General features: G+C 47.7%; 1 protein-coding gene across 1 annotated transcript in view; it reads right to left on the bottom strand.

Annotated features, from left to right (window-relative positions):
• Positions 1-24,096, bottom strand: part of LOC144610865 (dual oxidase 2-like) — a 78,953-nt gene that overhangs the window by 11,484 nt on the left and 43,373 nt on the right. The window contains exons 17-24 of the mRNA XM_078429834.1: positions 19,001-19,064; positions 17,147-17,215; positions 14,733-14,911; positions 13,858-14,088; positions 10,866-10,965; positions 5,982-6,031; positions 4,673-4,800; positions 1,939-2,092 (exon numbers count right to left, since the gene is read on the bottom strand). Coding sequence (XP_078285960.1) covers positions 1,939-2,092; positions 4,673-4,800; positions 5,982-6,031; positions 10,866-10,965; positions 13,858-14,088; positions 14,733-14,911; positions 17,147-17,215; positions 19,001-19,064 — 975 coding nt within the window. The remainder of the gene's footprint in view (positions 1-1,938; positions 2,093-4,672; positions 4,801-5,981; positions 6,032-10,865; positions 10,966-13,857; positions 14,089-14,732; positions 14,912-17,146; positions 17,216-19,000; positions 19,065-24,096) is intronic.

Raw genomic sequence — 24,096 nt, 5'->3', positions numbered from 1 at the left:
TCACACACATGCACACACACAGGCATGTATACATGCTCACACACACAAGGACATACGCACATATATCCACACACACACACACACACAGGCATGTACACACGCTCACACACACATACACATGGACATACACTTATATATCCACACACACAGGCATGTACACACGCCTACACACATACACGTACACATGGACATACACTGATATATCCACACACACACATGCATTAACATACACCCGCATGCACACACAAACGTGCACACATGCATACATACCCATACATACACACACATGCGTATCTGCATGCCTGTACACACACACACACACAGACACACACACACACACACACACACACACACACACACACACACACACACACACACACACACACACACACATATGCACATTGTATATACCACATGTGAAGCAGCAAAATATTATCCAGCAACAAACTGGATTTTAAATGTACCTTGTATTTAAATTTGCCCTTCAGCAATTCAAAAGTAAAATATAAATTGTGTTGGGATTACCTCAATGAAACATACAGAATAGTGAAAGGCTTGGATAGAGTGGATGTGGAGAGGATGTTTCCACTAGTGGGAGAGTCTAGGACTAGAGGTCACAGCCTCAGAATTAAAGGACGTGCCTTAAGGAAGGAGATGAGGAGGAATTTCTTTAGTCAGAGGGTGGTGAATCTGTGGAATTCTCTGTCACAGATGGCTGTGGATGCAAAGTCACTGGATATTTTTAAGGCAGAGGTAGATAGATTCTTAATTAGTACAGATGTCATGGGTTATGGGGAGAAAGCAGGGGAATGGGGTTAGGTGGGAGAGATAGATCAGCCATGATTGAATGGCGGAGTAGCCTTGATGGGCCGAATGGCCTAATTCTAGATATTAATTTTTTTAGAGATACAGCGCAGAAACAGGCCCTTCGGCCCACCGGGTCCGCGCCGCCCAGCGATCCCCGCACATTAACACTATCCGACACCCACTAGGGTCAATTTTTACATTTGCCCAGCCAATTAACCTACAAACCTGTACGTCTTTGGGGTGTGGGAGATCTCGGAGAAAACACACGCAGGTCACGGGGAGAACGTACAAACTCCGTACAAACGGCACCCGTAGTCAGGATCGAACCTGATTCTCCGGCGCTGCATTCGCTGTAAGGCAGCAACTCTACCGCTGCGCCACCGTGCACCGTACTCCCATTCCTTATGACCTTATGTCCTTGTGATACTGTCTACCTTGTCTGTTAACCCTTTTGGTTGCGGCCAGCTGGAGATACCGGGAGTTTCACCTTGCGGTGAGCAGGAATATACTTGAGGGTGTCACCAGGGCCGTCTTAACACATGGGCCTGATGGGCACTTGCCCGGGGCCCCACGAGCATAGGGGCCCCATGCTGATCTGTGTATGTTAAGTGACTTGCAATAAATAAATACTACTTTAAAAATGTAGGTTCAATAAGTGCTTTTTTCGCAACATTTTCGGTCCCTAAGTGCTTCTCACAGCGATCTGTTTCGCAACAATTAGCTCCCTAAGTGCTTTGCTTTTCCATCCCTAAGTGCTTCTCACAGCGATCTGTAAGTACTTTTCACAACAATGTAGCACCCTAAGTCCATTGCTAAGTGCTTTTTGGTAAGTGCTTTTCGCCGGCACGACAGGGGGGGCTGGTAGGGAAAGGGGGGTGGGGGAGAGTAACGGTAGGGGCCCCAGTACACTTTTTGCCCGGGGGCCCATAATGCTGTAAAAATGGCCCTGGGTGTCACAAAACGCTGGAGTAACTCAGCAGGTCAGGCAGCATCTTCTGAAGAAGGGTCTCGACCCGAAACGTCGCCCATTCCTTCTCTCCTAGATGCTGCCTGACCTGCTGAGTTACTCCAGCATCTTGTGATTCCTTCGATTTGCACCAGCATCTGCAGTTATTCTCCTGCACAACTTACTCGAGGGCAACAACTCAGCCTTTACTACGGTCAAGTCCTTCTTCTTCCTGCTGAGGCTGACGAGTTTGTCACACATGTAGATGAGACCTGGTGCGATGAAGTACAGGTAGAAGCTCTGTCGCTGGATCAGGTTCGAACTGCCATGGATGAGAATCTGTGGACCAGAGTTTGGTTCAGTTTCGTTTCGATGAGTTTAAATCTAGTTTAGTTTAGTCCAAACTAGTTTAGTTTAGTTTGTATGAAATTCCTCGTATATGCTGCAAAAAATACTTGTCTAGTAAAGTATGATTGTGATTGTGGTTGCAGAAACAGACCCTTCAGCCCATCGAGTCCGTGCTGACCAGCGATCCCCGCACATTAACTCCATCCAACACACACACTAGGGGGCAATTTTTACATTTACCAAGCCAATTAACCTACACACGCGCACGTCTTTGGAGTGTGGGAGGAAACCGAAGATCTTGGAGAAAACCGACGGGGTGAACGTGCAGACGAGACCCGTGGTCAGGATCGAACCCGGGCCTCCGGCGCTGCAAGCGCTGAGAGGCAGCGACTCTACCGCTGCGCCACCGCACCGCCATATCCCACCCATTGAGAGATGTGGGCGAGAGGCAGGGAGTAAGTTAATGGAGAGGTAGAAAAGAGTGGCCATTACTGGAAAAAAAGTCCAAAACAGGAAGAGTGGCTGGAAATTGTCCGAGACATCTTTACTATGGGGAAACTGACATATCTCTTGAGGAAAGACATTCTTGCCATAGAGGGAGTGCAGATTCCTGGGATGGCAGGACTTTCAAATGAAGAAAGACTGGATAGACTCGGCTTGTACTCGCTGGAATTTAGAAGATTGAAGGGGGGATCTTATAGAAACGTACAAAATTCATAAGGGGTTGGACAGGCTAGATGCAGGAAGATTGTTCCCGATGTTGGGGAAGTCCAGAACAAGGGGTCACAGTTTAAGGATAAGGGGGAAGTCTTTTAGGACCGAGATGAGAACGTTTTTTTTCACACAGAGTGGTGAATCTGTGGAATTCTCTGCCACAGAAGGTAGTTGAGGCCAGTTCATTGGCTATATTTAAGAGGGAGTTAGATGTGGCCCTTATGACTAAAGGGATCAGGGGGTATGGAGAGAAGGCAGGTACAGGTTACTGAGCTGGATGATCAGCCATGATCATATTGAATGGCGGTGAGGCTCGAAGTGGCCGAAAGGCCTACTCCTGCATCTATTTTCTATGTTTCTAAGAGTCAAGGAGAATTCATTTGAGAAGTTCTGGGGAAAATAGATTATTTATTTGAACCATGACACCAACTAGATAACTACCTAGCTAGATATTGGAAGATTGTGTTATATAGAACTAGATTGTATGTTTGTGCGAATATTGAAATATCTCCAGATAATCAATCACGATTACTTCTTTATTTTTTATTTGGTAAGTGTACCACATTGTACACTTAGTTTTTCGAAGTTTTTTTTCTATTCTTTATGTATATATATATATATATATATTTGGGGTTTTTTTTTTTTCTTATTTAATTTAATTTATGTTGATGGTGTTGTACAGTTCTGTATATATCTCTTGTGGGGAAAAAAAGAGTGGACATTAACATTGGAGATATCAAATGCAGGAACTGCCTCTGAAAGTGATCACGTCACCTCTTCAAGCCATTCCTTCAGGACCGGGGACAAACCCTGGACATTGACCTTCCTGGGAACCTCCAAGGCCCGAGTTTTTGTTTAAAGATGGCAATGGGGGGGATGCTTGGAAATGGCACCAAATAGCAATGACAGCGTAATAGAAACATAGAAACATAGAAAATAGGTGCAGGAGTAGGCCATTTGGCCCTTCGAGCCTGCACCGCCATTCAATATGATCATGGCTGATCATCCAGCTCAGTAACCTGTACCTGCCTTCTCTCCATACCCCCTGATCCCTTTAGCCACAAGGGCCACATCTAACTCCCTCTTAAATATAGCCAATGAACTGGCCTCAACTACCTTCTGTGGCAGAGAATTCCACAGACTCACCACTCTCTGTGTGAAGAAATGTTTTCTCATCTCGGTCCTAAAAGACTTCCCCCTTATCCTTAAGCTGTGACCTCTGGTTCTGGACCCCTGGTAATTGTCCCACCAAGATGCAGCACAGAACGCCACAGGAGATCCTTCTTCCCTGTGGCTATCAAACTGTACAACTCCCCCCACCTTCTGTCATATCATATCATATATATACAGCCGGAAACAGGTCTTTTCGGCCCACCAAGTCCATGCCGCCCAACGATCCCCGTACATTAACACTATCCTACACCCACTAGGGACAATTTTTTTTATTTTTTACATTTACCCAGCCAATTAACCTACATACCTGTACGTCTTTGGAGTGTGGGAGGAAACCGAAGATCTCGGAGAAAACCCACGCAGGTCACGGGGAGAACGTACAAACTCCTTACAGTGCAGCACCCGTAGTCAGGATCGAACCTGAGTCTCCGGCGCTGCATTCGCTGTAAAGCAGCAACTCTACCGCTGCGCCACCGTGCCGCTGTCGTGGGGTAGACTGACCCCCTCCCCCCATCCTCCACCCCTCCACCCCTCCACCCCTCCCCCCTCTCCCAATCTTCGCACATCCCCAATCCTATCCACTCGCCACTTTAATTCCATGTTTCATGTATCTTGCGTTTTTATGACTGTTGGCAGATCAATTTCCCTCCTGGGACAAATAAAAGTTCTGCCGTATCGTATTACCAGGATGTACAAGATCACATAGAGATGATGGGTCACCCAGAATGCCCGGAAGCTCATTCGGCGAAATTGGCGGGAGGCGAAGACGTAGATGATGGCCAGGACAACCAGCAGCAGAATCCCGGTCATTCCTACGGGGGGTAAGCAGAAGAACTAGGATCAGGAGACCAGCATGCGCAGGAAGGAACTGAAGACGCTGGTTTAAACCCAAGATAGGCACAAAAAGGCTGGAGTAACTCAGCGGGACAGGCAGCATCTCTGAAGGGAAGGAACGGGTGACGTTTCGGGCCGAGAGCCTTCTTTAGACTGAGAGTCAGGGGAACGGGAAATGAGTGATGTCGAGAGATAGAGGACAAATATAGAACAAGGAAGGGGTTTGGTTGTGGAATGACCCGAGACGTCACCCATTCCTTCTCTCCAGAGATGCTGCCTGTCCCGCTGGGTTACCCCAGCGTTTTGTGTCTATCAGGAGACCAGCATATGGTCACTGGAGGCAACTCCGCCATTCAGCAAAATCATGGCTGACCTTGCACTCAGCTGATTCCCGTCTCCCTTTAATCCCTTGAAAATCCATCGATCGCTTGCTTTAATAGAAACATAGGAACAAAGAAAATAGGTGCAGGAGGGGGCCATTTGGCCCTTCGAGCCAGCACCGCCATTCATTGTGATCAAGGCTGATCTTCCCAGAGGGTGATTACCCACTGCTCTCTGTGGATTCCAAAGATTAGCGCCCCTCAGAGTGTAGAGGCTTCTCATCTCATTCCTCAGTTCTCCTGCCAAGGTTCCCTTGTCCAAAGCTCTCCAGTTAGAGAATGAGACTCTCAGCATTCTCCTGTGCCCAAGTGTAGCTGGGACATGTTGGCTAGTGTGGGCAAGTTGGGCTGAAGGGCCTGTTTCCACACTATATCACTCGATGACTACAATTCTATCTCCCCTGCCTCCATACTGTTGGGTGTCAGATAAGGTCGATATTCAGACTGTCATGAAAAACTGTCCAAACCTACACAATGTGATATTAACCTCTCTCTTCCCTTCTCACCTCTCTCCCTTGTCAAATGTGTTTCCCAGTTCATTTGGTTGAAGCATTAACCATTTAAATTACAGCATACTTCCTTAAATTATGTCCGAAGGGAATCGAACTGAACCTGAAAGCCATTTCAAAATATTTGATGGTTGAAATTGAAATTGAAATTGAATTGTGAGCTCAGATTCAATGGAGCAAAAAACTCAATATCACCCTCGTATCAGTTCTTGGAACATCACTAATTGAAGACAGGGTCTGAAGGTTGATCGTCGAAAGTTTAACAATTACCTGGAATGGTCTCGAAGAACCACCAATAATATTTATGAGGAAGCTCTGATCTACAAAATGAAGAGAAGAAAAGTAAATTTATTGTAGTTGGCAGTACCACCAATTGCCACTTTTAATTATTGTAGTTGACATGCGAAAGATAGAAGAAGTAGCTAGCAGTTGTAGGAGCGAAATGGAAAGGCCATGTGGAGTTGGTCTTCGAAGTAACGGGCGATTTATTAAACTGGTGATTACGCATCAGAAGGTCAGCTCTGGCTGGCTTTGGTTTAATAAATCGCCCATTACTTCCAACACCGACTCCCTGCGGCCTCTCCATTTTGTTCTGATGTAATCATAACCAACCAGTCACTGGAAACTCTGTTTTTGTGTGATGTCTTTCTGCAAAGACTGAGCTCAGAGTGAGTGAGGCCCAGCGTAAATTTGAGGAACAGCACCTCATATTTCGCTTGGGCAGTTTACACCCCAGCGGTATGAGTATTGATTTCTCTAATTTCAAGAAACCCTTGCTTTCCCTCTCTCTCCATCAATCCTCCTTCCTAGTTCTCCGACCAGTCCGACTGTTCCCCTGATTAAATTTAATCTCTGTATGCTTCGTTGTCACCTTCTCCTAGCTAACAATGGTCTATTCTACATTTTTCTTGACACTCACCTCCTTTGATGTCTCGTTTTCACACCTTACACTTCCTTATCACTGTGTCTCACTCTCCCCTGACTCTCAGTCACACATTCCTGCTATCCAGAGACCTAATCATTCCTCTATTTATCCACACTTGTTTGTAACCTGATTAATAAATTCATCAACAACTTTTGACTTCGCCAAACCAAATTCAGCAGAAAGACATCTTCAAAGTTAGCCATATATTATTGTCAAAGAAAGGACACAAAATGCTGGAGTAACTCAGCGGGTCAGGCTGCACCTTCATAAGTTCATAGATTCATAAGTGATAGGAGCAGAATTAGGCCATTCGGCCCATCAAGTCTACTCCGCCATCCAATCAACTCTGGAGAACATGGATAAGCGACGTTTTGGGTGAAGCCCTATCCTTTGTCCAAGTTCTCCCCAGATGCTGCCTGACCTGCTGAGTTACTCCAGCACTCTGTGTCCTTTTGTGTATTAACCAGCCTCTGTAGTTCTTTGTTTCTACACTGTGAAAGAAAGCTTCATTGCACATTGACAGGCTGTCCAAATTCTGGGCAAGAACAGTATTTCTTTGGTCAATAGTGATGTTTAAGAGGCATTTAGATAGTCACATGCCATGCTTTTTTTCCATGACAGTATGGTGGCGCAGTGGTAGAGTTGCTGCCTTACAGCACTTGCAGCGCCGGAGACCCGGGTTCGATCCCGACTACGGGCGCTGTACTGTACGGAGTTTGTACGTTCTCCCCGTGACCTGCGTGGGTTTTTTCCCCGAGATCTTCGGTTTCCTCCCACGCTCCCAAGACCTTTCAGGTTTGTAGGTTATTTGGCTTGGTATAAGTGTAAAAATTCTCCCGACCGTAGGATAGCATTAATGTGCAGGGATCGCTGGTCGGTGCAGACTCGTTGGGCTGAAGGCCTTGTTTCGTGCTGGGGGGGGACTAAACTAAACTAAACTAAAACTCTATTTTAGTTTGGAGCTACAGCACGGAAACAGGCCCTTTCCGGCCCACCGAGCCCGCATCGACCAGCGATCCCTGCACACAAAAACGCTATCCTGCCCACGCAGGTCACGAGGAGAACCTACAAACTCTGCCAGTGCGGTGTTAAATAAGGGTTAGATGTTTGAAGAGGTGTACAGATCCACATTGTTTCACCAGTAGAAAGTGGGGACATGGTTCTTAGAGCTGGCACGGCCTGGTGCAATTAGAGTATCAGATTGCAGTCTAGCCTGGCTCACCCTGGTGAGATGAGATCTTCAGCAATGACACATTCAATTGTAAATTGCAACTCATGCGGGTCGAGTCTGTTTTCTTTATCCTTGAAAAATTAACTAAGATTAATTCTGTTATTGATTTCGGAGGCAGAAACGAAGAGTGTCCTGACTTTCCAATGTTGGGCAACAGCAGGGTGTATTGTTATCAGTTACCATGCAGGAAAAAGCTCTTCACTGTAAGACTTCCTTTGATCACTAGTGATTCATCAGTCTACAATAGCAGCTCTGTCCCACTCTGTCACACACTGCAATGCCTCCTGGTCTATCCATGCCAAACCACTTCTGTTTTCCAAGACCCGCAGTTGTCAGAGGGAAGTGTTGCACTATTTAGAAGGACGAGAGGGGATCTTCTACAAACATATAACATTCTTAAGGGACTGGACAGGCTAGATGCAGAAAAAATGTTCCCCATGTTGGCGGTGTCCAGAAGCAGGGGTCAAAGTTTAAGAATAAGGGGCAGGCCATTTAGGACAGAGACGAGGGGAAACCTTCTCACCCAGAGAGTTGTGAAGCTGTGGAATTCCCAGCCACAGAAGGCAGTGGGGGGCAATTCACTGGATGGTTTCAAGAGAGAGTTAGATATAGTCCTTAGGGCTAAAAGAATCAAGGGATATGGGGGAAAAATCAGGAACGGGGTACTGATTTTGGATGATCAGCCATGATCGTATTGAATGGCGGTGCTGGCTCAAAGGACCTACTCCTACACCTATTGTCTATGTTTATATGTAGGAGGAGCAGGAATGAGGGATCTCCACAGTGTAGGAGAAGGACTGGAGAGGAGGTGCGAAGGTTTTATTGTATTGGAGGGATGGTGCTCAGGGAGTATTTATTGGAGGGTTGGCACTAAGGTAGTATCATACTGTTGTACAATAGACAATAGACAATAGGTGCAGGAGTAGGCCATTCGACCCTTCGAGCCAGCACCGCCATTCAATATCATCATGGCTGATCTTTCTCAATCAGTACCCCGTTCCTGCCTTCTCCCCATACCCCCTGACTCCGCTATCCTTAAGAGCTCTATCTAGCTCTCTCTTGAATGCATTCAGAGAATTGGCCTCCACTGCCTTCTGAGGCAGAGAATTCCACAGATTCACAACTCTCTGACTGAAAAAGTTTTTCCTCATCTCAGTTCTAAATGGCCTACCCCTTATTCTTAAACTGTGGCCCCTGGTTCTGGACTCCCCCAACATTGGGAACATGTTTCCTGCCTCTAACGTGTCCAACCCCTTAATAATCTTATATGTTTCGATAAGATCCCCTCTCATCCTTCTAAATTCCAGTGTATACAAGCCTAGTCGCTCCAGCCTTTTAACATACGACAGTCCCACCATTCAGGGAATTAACCTAGTAAACCTACGCTGCACGCCCTCAATAGCAAGAATATCCTTCCTCAAAATTTGGAGACCAAAACTACACACAGTACTCCAGGTGCGGTCTCATTAGGGCCCTGTACAACCGCAGAAGGACCTCTTTGCTCTTATACTCATTCCATTGGCTTTCTTCACTGCCTGCTGTACCTGCATGCTTCCTTTCAGTACCTGATGCACTAGGACACCCAGATCTTGTTGTATGTCACCTTTTCCTAACTTGACACTATTCAGATAATAAGGAGGTGTTATTACTCTGTTGGAGGGGTGGTGCTATGGGAGTATTACTCTGTTGGAGGTGTTATTACTCTGTTGGAGGGTGGTGCTAAGGATTATTCTGTTGGAGGGATGGCGCGATGGGGTTATTACACTGTTGGAAGGGTAATACTAAGAGAGTATTACTCTGTTGGAGGGTGTGGTTCCCAAGGAGTGCTGCACTGTTGGAGGAGTTGTGCTGAGATTATTACTCTTTTGGAAGGGTGGCACTAAAGGAGTATTACACTATTGGAGGGGTGGTGCTCAGGGAGTATTACTGTGGAAGGGGTAGCGTTAAGGTAGTATCACATTGTTGGAGTTGGTGCCTCTGGAGTATTACTCTTTTGGAGGGATGGTGCTAAAGGTGTATTACTCTGTAGGAGGGGTGGTACTAAAGGTACTAAAACATATAAGATTATTAAGTGGTTGGACACGTTAGAGGCAGGAAACATGTTCCCAATGTTGGGGGAGTCCAGAACCAGGGGCCACAGTTTAAGAATAAGGGGTAGGCCATTTAGAACGGAGATGAGGTAAAACTTTTTCAGTCAGAGAGTTGTAAATCTGTGGAATTCTCTGCCTCAGAAGGCAGTGGAGGCCAATTCTCTGAATGCATTCAAGAGAGAGCTAGATAGAGCTCTTAAGGATAGCGGAGTCAGGGGGTATGGGGAGAAGGCAGGAACGGGGTACTGATTGTGGATGATCAGCCATGATCACATTGAATGGTGGTGCTGGCTCGAAGGGCCGAATGGCCTCCTCCTGCACCTATAGTCTATTGTCTATTGTATTATTCTGTGTTGGAGGGTTAATACTGAGAGAGTATTACTGTTGAAGGGGTGGTACTAAAGGAGTATTATTCTGTTGGAGGGTTAATACTGAGAGAGTATTACTGTTGGAGGGGTGGTACTAAAGGAGTATTATTCTGTGTTGGAGGGTTAATATTGAGAGAGTATTACTGTTGAAGGGGTGGTACTAAAGGAGTATTATTCTGTGTTGGAGGGTTAATACTGAGATAGTATTACTGTTGAAGGGGTGGTACTAAAGGAGTATTATTCTGTGTTGGAGGGTTAATACTGAGAGAGTATTACTGTTGAAGGGGTGGTACTAAAGGAGTATTATTCTGTGTTGGAGGGTTAATACTGAGAGAGTATTACTGTTGAAGGGGTGGTACTAAGGGAGTATTATTCTGTGTTGGAGGGTTAATACTGAGAGAGTATTACTGTTGAAGGGGTGGTGCAATGGGAGTATCACTCTGCTGGAGGAGTGGTGATAACAGAGTCTTACTGTAATGGTGGTTTAGTATTGAGTGAGTGGCGTACATCCCAGTAACTGAGACATGGTCCACGACTTACCCATCATCGACGAACACACTAGGGAAGAGGCAGGCGAGGCTGCTGAGGGAACTGACGCAGAAAGTGTAGACATTTACACCGTGCCCAATACTGTGAAAGACTGGAAATAAAGAGAAGGGTAATCCATTAATATCCTTACAAAACTCTCCCTATATCTAGTTTAGTTTAGTTTAGTTTAGAGATACAGCGCAGAAACAGGCCCTTCAGCCCACCGAGTCCGTGCCGACCAGCGATCCCCACATACTAACACTATCCTACACCCACTAGGTACAATTTTTACATTTACCCAGCCACTTAGCCTACAAACCTGTACGTCTTTGGAGTGTGGGAGGAAACCGAAGTTCTCGGAGAAAACCCACGCAGGTCACGGGGAGAACGTACAAACTCCGTACAGACGGCGCCCATAGTCGGGATCGAACCCGGGTCTCGGGCGCTGCATTCGCTGTAAGGCAGCAACTCTACCGCTGCGCCACCGTGCAGCCCTGTCCAGTAAATAAACGAGGCCCAGATTCCCACGGTTTAAGAATGATTTTCAACTAAGTTCCAGTCTTCAGTCATAGAGTCATAGAGTGATTCAGTGTGGAAAAAGGTCCTTCTGCCCAACTTGCCCACACCGGCCAACATGTCCCAGCTAAGCTAGTCCCACCTGCCAGCATTTGGTCCATATCCCTCCAAACCTGTCCTATCCATGTACCTGTCTAACTGTTTCTTAAACATTGGGATAGTCCCAGCCTCAACTACCTCCTCTGGCAGCTTGTTCCATTACACCCACCACCCTTTGTGTGAAAACGTTACCCCTCAGATTCCTATTAAATCTTTTCCCCTTCATCTTGAACCTATGTCCTCTGGTCCTCGATTCACAAAACTTTGTAAAGAATGAGATTTCCACTATTCCACTCATCTGTTCTGGAAGACCCAAGAGGAAATCGTTTCTCTCGATGCTTCTCGTACTTTGGATAAAATCCAAGAAAGAAAACAATCTAAAGTACTGGTGAAGGCCATTCAGCCCATTGCAACAATGCCAGCCAAGAATGGCATGAGGTTGATCCTATTTTTTAGTCCATGGTTCCTGCAGGTTAAGATCCTCTGTGTCTCATTCAGATATAGTGAACATTTCACCCCTCCCCACCCCCTCTCCCCAGACACAAAAAGCCGGAGTAACTCAGCAGGGCAGACAACATCTCTGGAGAGAAGGAATGGGTGACGTTTCAGGCCGAGACCCTTCTTCAGACGCTTCTTCGGGTCTCGTACCCGAAACGTCAGCCATTCCTTCTCTTCAGTGATGCTGCCTGACCCGCTGAGTTACTCCAGCTGTTCATGTCTATCTTCAGTTTAATCCAGCATCTGCAGTTCCTTCCTACACTTATTCTCACACCCCCTGTTTACTGAACCTCTGTCTTGATGGAAATACTCCCTTTCTGCTCTTTCTGCCTCACCCTCTCATAAGTGTGTGCGAGGGGAAGAGAGGGAAAGTTTTGTTGCCTCCATCACAGTGAGGGGGTGTTTGGAGTCTCTGTGATGGATGTTTGTGTTGGGGTCGGGTGTCCTGTGTTCTTTTCTTTTTTGCTGTGTCTTGTGACTGCTGAAATTTCGTTCGGTATTTATACCGAATGACAATAAAGTTTTGTTAAATGTTATGTTATCTCGGTGAAATTCATGGTCACTGGTGATAGGAGCAGAATTAGGCTATTCGGCCCATCAAGTCTAGTCCGCCATTCAATCATGGCTGATCTATCTCTCCCACTCAACCCCATTCTCTTGCCTTCTCCCCATAACCCCTGACACCCTTACAAATGAAGAATCTATCTATCTCTGTCTTAAAAATACCCATTGGCTTGGCCTCCAATTAAATCCACAAATTCACTACCTTCTGACTAAAGAAATTCCTCCTCCTCTCCCCTTCTCCTCTCAGTCGCCTTGGCTCCAAAGCAAACGTAATCGTGAATGCTCCTCACTCTTTTTCAGTCAAAGGACACTAGTGCAAACTCTCGTTGTAGTCAGAACATTCTCCCCAGGGTAATTTTGAGGAAGTTTTGTTGCATTCCATAGACATCTTTCCAGTGATGCTCAGGACTGAATGCCCTTCTATTAGACGTCTAACCAAACCATTAGACAGACACAAAATGCTGGAGTAACTCAGCGGGACAAGGCAGCATCTCTGGACAGGAGGAATGCGTGACATTTCGGGTCGAGACTGAAGTCTACGTCTAAAGAAGGATCTGGACCCGAAACGTCACCCATTCCTTCTCTCCAGAGATGCTGCCTGTCCCGCTGAGTTACTCCAGCATTTTGTGTCTACCTTCAGTTTAAAACAGCATATGCAGCTCCTTCCTGATCAAAACGTCACATGTCTTCTACTGTAACTGTGCACGCTACAGGTAGACAATAGACAATAGACAATAGGTGCAGGAGGAGGCCATTCAGCCCTTCGAGCCAGCACCGCCATTCAATGTGATCATTGCTGATCATTCTCAATCAGTACCCCGTTCCTGCCTTCTCCCCATACCCCCTGACTCCGCTACCCTTAAGAGCTCTATCCAGCTCTCTCTTGAATGCATTCAGAGAATTGGCCTCCACTGCCTTCTGAGGCAGAGAATTCCACAGATTCACAACTCTCTGACTGAAAAAGTTTTTCCTCATCTCAGTTCTAAATGGCCTACCCCTTATTCTTAAACTGTGGCCCCTTGTTCTGGACTCCCCCAACATTGGGAACATGTTTCCTGCCTCTAACGTGTCCAACCGCTTAATAATCTTATACGTTGCGATAAGATCCCCACTCATCCTTCTAAATTCCAGTGTATACAAGCCTAGTCGCTCCAGTCTTTCAACATATGACAGTCCCGCCATTCCGGGAATTAACCTAGTAAACCTACGCTGCATGCCCTCAATAGCAAGAATAATAGGTATATTACGTTTTGTCACGCATAGGGTAGCACGACACACTTGTTACAATGGAAGGAAGGCCCAGTACAATGAGAATGAATGAACTAACTTGAGAGGACGACAGCCGACATTGCGATACACCGATGAAAGTCCACAGCGGCGTCGAAGGGGATGTACTGGTTGAGGAATGTTTCCCGCAGGAACGTGATGAGGTTGCGACACATCGTCAGGAGGATGTAGGCGTACATGAAGGAGACGCTGGCCGCTGATCCACGCGACACGATGATGCCGACGTAAGTGGTTTGGGGAATCCCGGTGGTCTCAGCACCCAAGGCATAATCTGTACAAAAAGGTCAAATCGAACCTTAATACAATAATAAGTGATAGGATCAGAATTAGGCCATTCGGCCCATCAAGTCTACTCCGCCATTCAATCATGGCTGATCTATCTCTCCCCTCCTAACCCCAATTCTCCTGCCTTCTACCCAGGACCCTTGACACCCGTACTAATCAAGAATCTATCTATGTCTGCCTTAAATTCTTCATATGTGTAAATTATAATGTTTTATTTTTAATTGTTTACTGTATTTTATGTTGTTACTTGCGAGCAAAGCACCAAGGCACATTTCTTGTTTGTATACATACTTGGCTAATAAAATGTATTCAATTCAATTCAATTCAATTCAAAATGTCCACTGACTTGGCCTCCACACCCGTCTGTGGCAATGAATTCCACAGATTCACCACCCTCTGACTAAAGAAATTCCTCCTCATCTCCTTCCTAAAGGAATGTCCATTCATTCTGAGGCTGTGACCTCTAATCCTAAACTCTCCCACTAGTGGAAACATCCTCTCCATGTTCTCGGGAGATGCTGCCTGACCCACCGAGTTACTCCAGCATTTTGTGGGTGTTTTTTGTTGTTGTTATTGTGCGCACCTTATCGCTTTGAACCGCTGGGCGAGGTTGTGTAGGATGCAACTTACGGTAGGCCCGTTCCACAAACACCCCAGCCGCGATTCCATAGAAGATCAGAACGCAAATGATGTGCCGCCGATAGTTCTCGATGAAGCGTTTGAAATGTTGGATTTTCTGCTGCACTTTGCTCCGGTTATACTTCTCCCGTTTGGCTTCTGTGAAGGGCTTCGGGTGATAGTAAGGTGACCTGTGGGGACATTTGAAATGCCAAGTCAGCGCCCTGTCCCGTCTACAGATTCATGCTGTTCCTTCCCTTCTCCCCATTTCTTGCACCACATCGTTGCTCTCCCGAAAGGCACTGCCTCACATTGTGATCTGCGAAACTACATAGGTTCTAGGAGCAGAATTAGGGCGCAGCGGTAGAGTTGCTGCCTTACAGCGAATGCAGCGCCGGAGACCCGGGTTCCATCCCGACTACGGGCGCTGACCGTACGGAGTTTGTACATTCTCCCCTTGTCCTGCGTGGGTTTTCTCCGAGATCTTCGGTTTCCTCCCACACTCCAAACACCTACAGGTTTGTGGATTAATTGGTTTGGTAAGTGTAAAAATTGTCCCTAGCGGGTGTAGGATAGTGTTAGTGAGCGGGGATCGCCGGTCGGTGCAGACCCGACGGGCCGAGAGGGCCTGTATCTCGAAACTAAACTAAATTAGGCCACTCGGCCCATCAAGTCTACTCTGCCATTCAGTTATGGCTGATCTATCTTTCCCTTTCAGGGAGAGGTTGGATAGACTTGGAATGTTTTCTCTGGAACATCAGCGGAACACCAGCCATGACTGAGCAGAGGAGGATCTGGCGAACGTTGTGACTTTGTCAGCACCATGGGTAAGCAAGCAAAGAATTTCACTGTGCCTTGTCACATGTAGCAGTAAACTATTCCATTCCTCTAATTTATCCAATTACAATACAATACAATATTTACACATGCCCACAGCCACAATACAAACAAATATACCAAATGGAACTATTTGGTAAATGGTTCACCTGCACCTCCTCCAACCTCATCTATTGCATCCGCTGCTCCAGATGTCAACTTCTTTACATCGGCAAAACCAAGCGCAGGCTCGCCGATCGCTTCGCTCAACACCTGCGCTCGGTCCGCGTTAACCAATCTGATCTCCCGGTGGCTGAGCACTTCAACTCCCCCTCCCACTCCCAGTCTGACCTTTCTGTCATGGGCCTCCTCCAGTGCCATAGTGAAGCCCACCGGAAATTGGAGGAACAGCACCTCATATTTCGCCTGGGCAGCTTGCAGCCCAGCGGTATGAACATCGACTTCTCCAACTTTAGATAGTTCCTCTGTCCCTCTCTTCCCCTCCTCCTTCCCAGATCTCCCTCCATCTTCCTGTCTCTGCCTATATCCTTCCTTTGTCCCGCCCCCGACATCTGTCTGAAGAAGGGTCTTGACCCGAAACGTCGCCCATTCCTTCTCTCCCGAGATGCTGCCTGACCTGCTGAGTTACTCCAGCATTTTGTGAATAAATACCTTCGATTTGTACCAGCATCTGCAGTTATTTTCTTATTATACAACTATATTACACTCCCTATCCAGGATATATCCAATCCCCTGCGGTGCCCAGTGGTCCCGGAAATCCCGCAGGGTGCACGTAGACAGCGCGTAGTCCCTCTCTAACCCCACCCGGGCGCGGACATAACCCCGGAAAAGGGGCAGGCAGCCGGCTCGGGCGGAGCCCTCTTCCACCTGGTGCCATGAGTCACGGATGGCCAGCCTGGACAGGCCCAAGCGATCACTGGTTGGCGCCCGACAACTCCCTCCCGTTTCTGGACCTCACCATCTCCATCTCAGGAGACAGTCTAGTGCCTCTCACAGCATCTGCAGTTCTTTTCTTACACTGCCGGTTGGCGTGGACTCAGTGGACTGAAGGGCCTGTTATAAACAATAGACAATAGACAATAGACAATAGGTGCAGGAGGAGGCCATTCAGCCCTTCGAGCCAGCACCGCCATTCAATGCGATCATGGCTGATCATTCTCAATCAGTACCCCGTTCCTGCCTTCTCCCCATACCCCCTCACTCCGCTATCCTTAAGAGCTCTATCCAGCTCTCTCTTGAAAGCATCCAACGAACTGGCCTCCACTGCCTTCTGAGGCAGAGAATTCCACACCTTCACCACTCTCTGACTGAAAAAGTTCTTCCTCACCTCCGTTCTAAATGGCCTACCCCTTATTCTTAAACTGTGGCCCCTTGTTCTGGACTCCCCCAACATTGGGAACATGTTTCCTGCCTCTAATGTGTCCAATCCCCTAATTATCTTATATGTTTCAATAAGATCCCCCCTCATCCTTCTAAATTCCAGTGTATCCACACTGTGTCTCTAAACTCCATAAATGTCACTTGTTGCTCAAACACAGAAATGTTACCAGAAAAACGGAATTGAACAGCCGGGAAGGGGGAACCCTTACTTTTTGTTCAGTCGGTCTCGGTTTCGGAATTCCTGTCCAACCTGTTCCACCGTCGTCTCAGGGATGTTCCTAGCAGCGCGCGGAGAACAAGAACGTTATTCATTCGCCACAAGGGAGTGTGTTTCATTCACAATTGAACTGCCAGACCCTGCACAACCAGCAAGGCGCTGCCAGAGAGCGAGGGTTATGAGAAGCATCCCTTTGCGCCGTTCCGATCCCCTGGCAGGGGGCAGTCGGATCAGGTTCCCCAGCGTGGCGCTCCTGGCTTTCTGCTCCTTAAACCTCATCAACAGAAAAATCAAGTGGTTTCCTCCCACACTCCAAAGACGTACAGGTATGTAGGTTAATTGGCTGGGTAAAATGTAAAAATTGTCCCTAGTGGGTGTAGGATACTGTTAATGTACGGGGATCACTGGGCGGCACGGACTTGGTGGGCCGAAAAGGCCTGTTTCCGGCTGTATATATATGATATGATAAGTGCCAAGGGAACAATACATCCTCATGGCCAATTCTGCGATCAGATTCCTCTCCAGAAATGCACGCAGCGTTACTAGCTCCAACACACTTCATCTAACGTGGACAGTATGTTATGAATTGGCACCTTGTGCAAAAAGACGTTCACCCTCAGTAAAAATGTTGGTGGTTAGTAGGGTTGCCAACTGTCCCGTGTTAGCCGGGACGTCCCGTATTTTGGGCTAAATTGGTTTGTCCCGTATGGGACCGCCCTTGTCCCATATTTGTAGGGTTGCCAACTTCCTCACTCCCAAACAAAGATACTAGAGGAACAAGATGGACCACATTTTAGAACTGAGATGAGGAAAAACTTTTTCAGTCAGATTAGAACTGAGATGAGGAAAAACTTTTTCAGTCTGAGAGTTGTGAATCTGTGGAATTCTCTGCTTCAGAAGGCAGTGGAGGCCAATTCTCTGAATGCATTCAAGAGAGAGCTAGATAGAGCTCTTAAGGATAGCGGAGTCAGGGGGTATGGGGAGAAGGCAGGAACGGGGTACTGATTGAGAATGATCAGCCATGATCACATTGAATGGTGGTGCTGGCTCGAAGGGCCGAATGGCCTCCTCCTGCACCTATTGTCTATTGTCTATTGACTCCATTGGAATCGCCTATACTGAAGTGTAGTACGCAAAGGAGCCATTTTAGTAGGCAAAACCCGCCGTTCGTTCTGCCTCTCGCAGTGTAATCAGTATGTGTGATGATACCATTAAAATGCAGAAGATATCTCATCTATTAATTCACAGATTTTTGTTATTTTTCTTTTAAAATGTTTCTGCACGTTTCTGCCTACTAAAATGGCGCCGTGACGTACTACGGTTTTTAGGGTCGAGTGGTCTATCTTGTTCCTCTAGTATCTTTGCTCCCAAATAAGGCGCCAGGGACCCGGATTCGATCCTGACTACGGGTGCTGTCTGAACGGGGTTTCTACGTTCTGTTCTCCCCGTGACCTCCGTGGGTTTTCTCCGAGATCTTCGATTTCCTCCTGCGCTCCCAAGACGTACAGGTTTGTAGGTGAATTGGCTCGGTGTAAATATAAAACATTGTCCCTAGTGTGTGCATGGTAGTGTTAGTGTGCGGGGATCGCTGGTCGGTACGGATTCGGTGGTTCGAAGGGCCTGTTTCTGCACTGTATCTCGAAACTAAACTCAACGAAACAAAGTGAATTGACATATTTTTTAAAGCTGGATATTATAAAAACAGTGAACAATGCACAAAGTGGAAAGCAAAGAGAATCTCACAGGCAAGGGTGAGACGTACGGGTTTGTAGGTTAATTGGCCTGGTGTAAATGTAACCACTTTTGAAGGCTAATGGAGTCAATACGCCGTTAAATCATTACTCACTTGTATGGGTTTTTGAGAAAAGACACTCGCTGAAACTTTTTGGCCTTGTCTCTGGTGTCCATACCTGCAACAGAAGAAGACGACATCAAGGAGGGTTTGGTGAACAGTCTTGCAATTTGGTCCATCGGTCACTCGAGGTGACAAATCAGCAAGCACTAAGAATCAGTGAAACTGGTAGTCAGAACTTAGTCTATGTCATTGTTAAAGGGGAGAGGAGTTTGCAGGAAGGGTACTGCAGAAGGCCTCAGGAGAGTCAGTGTGTTGGAAGGGGGAGGGAGGAGAGAAGTAGGACCCAGAACAGCCTGACCCGCTGAGTTACTCCAGCACTCTGTGAAACGTCACCTATCCATGTTCTCCAGAGATGCTGCCTGACCCGCTGAGTTACTCCAGCACTCTGTGAAACGTCACCTATCCATGTTCTCCAGAGATGCTGCCTGACCCGCTGAGTTACTCCAGCACTCTGTGAAACGTCACCTATCCATGTTCTCCAGAGATGCTGCCTGACCCGCTGAGTTACTCCAGCACTCTGTGAAACGTCACCTATCCATGTTCTCCAGAGATGCTGCCTGACCCGCTGAGTTACTCCAGCACTCTGTGAAACGTCACCTATCCATGTTCCCCAGAGATGCTGCCTGACCCGCTGAGTTACTCCAACACTTAGCGTCTTTTAATATTAAGTGTGAACCCCTTTAAGAATTAAACTCTTTGGCCTCATGCTCTCAGTATGTGTTTAGTTACATCATGAGGACTGAACTTGTTCAAACCAATTTTTGGTTGGGGAGTAGGCATAGAGAAAAAGAAATGCGTTGTCTGTGTAGAGTGTTGCGTTCAATGAAAACACATTGCTCATGTAACTTGCCAGCTAGTCTGCAGCCCCACTAAAGCAACAAGCTCAGAGTTTTACTCCTACATTAAAGGGCATCACGGTGGCGCAGCGGTAGAGCTACCACCTTACCGTGCCAGAGACCCGGGTTCGATCCTGACCGTGGGTGCTGTCTGTCCGGAGTTTGCACGTTCTCCCCGTAAACTGTGTGGGTTTTCTCCGAGATATTCGGTTTCCTCCCGCCCTCCAAAAATGTAAAGGATTGTAGGTTAATTGGCTTGGTATAAATGTAAATTGTCTCTAGTGTGCGCACGCGTGTGCGTGTATCATATCATATCATATATATACAGCCGGAAACAGGCCTTTTCGGCCCTCCAAGTCCCGTGCCGCCCAGCGATCCCCGTACATTAACACTATCCTACACCCACTAGGGACAATTTTTTACATTTACCCAGCCAATTAACCTACATACCTGTACGTCTTTGGAGTGTGGGAGGAAACCGAAGATCTCGGAGAAAACCCACACAGGTCACGGGGAGAACGTACAAACTCCTTACAGTGCAGCACCCATAGTCAGGATCGAACCTGAGTCTCCGGCGCTGCATTCGCTGTAAAGCAGCAACGCTACCGCTGCGCTACCGTGCCGCGTGTGTGTGTGTAGGATAGTGTTAATGTGCGGGGATCGCTGGTCGATACGGACTCGGTGGGCCGAAGGGCCTTTTCCTGCACAGTATCTCTAAACGAAACTAAACTAAACGAAACTAAATAGGATTGGATTCTCTCACTTGGAATGGCCAACGATACGTGTGTGAGGGAGTGCAGGGGCACAGAAGATGGGAAATACCACAGGTCTGAGCGGTGTAATGGGAGAGCCTCAAGCAGACTGGAGGGAGGTGGTCTGGGAATTCCCCAGTGGAGCTGCTGGAATTCTGCCCATCCCTCCTTCATCTGATGGGGAATTTCCCTGGACAGTGAAGGCGAGGAGCTGGACACTGAGCCTTTTGTTTAATAGAGTCAACGTTACCCGATTCTAAGGGGTTTGTTTTCAGTCTTTCGCCGGTGTTTAATTGTTAGCGATGTTGGGTGTTCATCGTTGTCAGAAACACTCGATCCGTTTGACAAATGGTCCCGACCCGAAATGAGGCCTGTTCATTACCTCCATAGATGCTGCCTGACCTTTTGGGTTCCAACAGTGCTTTATGTTTCTGCTCAAGATTTCAGCATCTGCAGTCTCTTGTGATTCAATGTCATTAATAAGTAGGCATGCAGGTGCAGTAGGCAGTGAAGAAAGCGAGGCATTCATAGCGAGGGGATTTGAGTAGAGGAGCAGGGAGGTTCTGCTGCAGTTGTACAGGGCATTGGTGAGACCACACCTGGAGTATTGCGTACAGTTTTGGTCTCCTAATCTGAGGAAAGACATTCTTGCCATAGAGGGAGTACAGAGAAGGTTCACCAGATTGATTCCTGGGATGGCAGGACTTTCATATGAAGAAAGACTGGATAGACTCGGCTTATACTCGCTGGAATTTAGAAGATTGAGGGGGAATCTTATAGAAACTTACAAAATTCTTAAGGGGTTCGACAGGCTAGATGCAGGAAGATTGTTCCCGATGTTGGGGAAGTCCAGAACAAGGGGTCACAGTTTAAGGATAAGGGGGAAGTCTTTTAGGACCGAGATGAGAAAACATTTCTTCACACAGAGAGTGGTGAATCTGTGGAATTCTCTGCCACAGAAGGTAGTTGAGGCCAATTCATTGGCTATATTTAAGAGGGAGTTAGATGTGGCCCTTATGGCTAAAGGGATCAGGGGGTATGGAGAGAAGGCAGGTACGGGATACTGAGTTGGATGATCAGCCATGATCATATTGAATGGCGGTGCAGGCTCGAAGGGCCGAATGGCCTACTCCTGCACCTATTTTCTATGTTTCTATGTTTCTATGTAATGTCTTTGATAGATTGGACAGCATACACACTGGAGAGACAGAGCTTAAACCAGGCTTCAGAGCAACACTGGGGGCAGAGCCTGTCTCTTTGAGCCACAGGTTACACCATACAGATGGGCCCTTCAGCCCATCATGTCCATGCCAACCATGTTGCACTAATCTAATTTGCCCACATTAGGACTATATCCTATGCCTTGCCTGTTCACGTCTGTCTAAATACCTCTTCAGCACAGAGATATTATTATTTGATTCCATCACCTCCTCTACCTGTAAGTTAGTGATATTGTAGCGACCATAGAGAATGGTCCAGGTCGTCAAACCCTCGGATTGGCCAGCAAGGTCACGTGGGAACGCGACCATGGGGATTGGTCCAGGGAGCGACATCGCTGATTGGCCAGCGATGTCACGTGCGCGTTTGGCGCCCGATTCAGTCAGTTCGGCGAAGTCTTCAAGGAAGACAGTAAGTTTGTGATGGTTGTCCTTTACCTTGTTGTTTAACTCTGTATTCGAATATTGCGGCTGCAATAAACTTCCTCTACAACCAACAAGTTTCGGACTCGCCATATTGGTGACCCCGACGTGATCTGGACGATCACCGACTGAGCAGGAACCCGACGCCTCGTTGACGATGACCGAGCCGGGCACACCGGAGTCAAGCGCCGGAAGCGTTCATCTTCCGTTGTTTTGGACGCACGCACCGCAAGCTTGGTTTATCCACACCGAGGCTCAATTTCATATAAAGAAGGTGTCGGACGAATCCACGAAGTACTACTACCTCGTCAGCGCTCTATCGCCGGACACAACCAAGCGCGTGATGCGGTTCATCGTGGATCCACCTGCGGAAAACAAGTACGAGGCCATGAAGAAAGTATTACTGCGAACCTTCGGGTTTAATAAGCATGGTGGTGCGGCAAAACTTCTGCACCTACCAGATCTTGGAGACCAACTGCCTTCCGTCCTCATGGCCGAAATGATGATGCTAGCCGGTGAGCATACGGATTGCCCTATGTTCGAACAGGCATTCCGCGAGAAACTTCCCGAGGATGTCCGACTGCTGCTCACGGATTGTTCTTTTAAGGACCCCGAAGCATATGCAGCGAAAGCGGACGCGCTCATAGCGGCAAAAAACAAGGCAAGTGGTTCGATCAACAAAGTCTCGACATCAGTGACTACGCCACAGCGACGGCAAGATGGCGCCACGTCTCCCGCCAATTCTCCGAAAGCCCGCCAAAAAGATCCGCACAAGCGCGGCTGGTGCTATTATCACCTACGATGGGGTAACGAATCCCGCAACTGCCGTTTGCCTTGTACCTTCGCGGGAAATGCCTCGGCCGATCGTACATAGGGGCAGTTACGATTGGCCAGAACCGGCGCCTCTATGTCCATGATCGATTCACGGACACAGAATTTTTGGTAGACACGGGAGCCATCGTCAGCATAGTGCCGCCGACCGACCTCGAAACCAGATCGGGTAAGACAGGTCCCACCCTCATCGCGGTTAATGGCAGCCCAATTCGCACTTTCGGTACACGGAAGATGTCCCTTGTGTTAGGCCTCCGCACGTACGAATGGCCATTCATCATAGCCGACGTCAAACAAGTGATCCTGGGCGCAGATTTTCTCTGGGCTTTTTCACTGGTTCCTGATGTCCGCGGTAACGACCTCCGACCCTCCGCCGAAGATGAGCACGTCGCTCCGACAATCGCCTCCTCGCCCAGCCCTACTGTCCAGGCCGTCGTCGCGGCCCCCGACTCGTATGCTGCGATTCTGGCAGAGTTTCCGGAGCTGCTCGTCCAACGTTTTGACACGCCTTCGGCTAAGCACGGTGTGGTCCATCACATCCGTACCGAAGGCCCTCCCGTTTTCGCTCGGGCCAGGAGACTACCGCCAGACAAACTGGTGGTGGCAAGGGCGGAGTTCAGGAAAATGGAGGAAATGGGAATTGTCCGTCAGTCTGACAGCCCGTGGGCCTCGCCGTTACACATGGTCTCCAAGGCATCTGGGGGGTGGAGACCATGTGGCGATTATCGGCGTCTCAATGCTGTCACCACGGCTGATCGCTACCCCATACCGCACCTACAGGATTTTTCATCTGGGCTGGAAGGAGCGGTGGTGTTTTCCAAAATCGATTTGGTGCGAGGATACCATCAGATTCCGGTGCGACCGGAGGACATACAGAAAACTGCAACAATTACTCCGTTCGGGTTGTTTGAATGGTTGCGTATGCCTTTCGGTTTAAAGAACGCGGCACAGGCTTTCCAGCGACTGATGGACCGCGTGGGCCAGGGTTTACCGTTTTTGTTTATTTATTTAGACGACATCCTGGTCGC

Source organism: Rhinoraja longicauda, chromosome 38 (assembly GCF_053455715.1).
Source record: "Rhinoraja longicauda isolate Sanriku21f chromosome 38, sRhiLon1.1, whole genome shotgun sequence".
NCBI classification, from domain to species: Eukaryota; Metazoa; Chordata; class Chondrichthyes; order Rajiformes; family Arhynchobatidae; genus Rhinoraja; species Rhinoraja longicauda.
The sequence above is the reverse complement of the archived record's forward strand: the minus strand, read 5'-3'. Positions and strand labels throughout refer to the sequence as shown.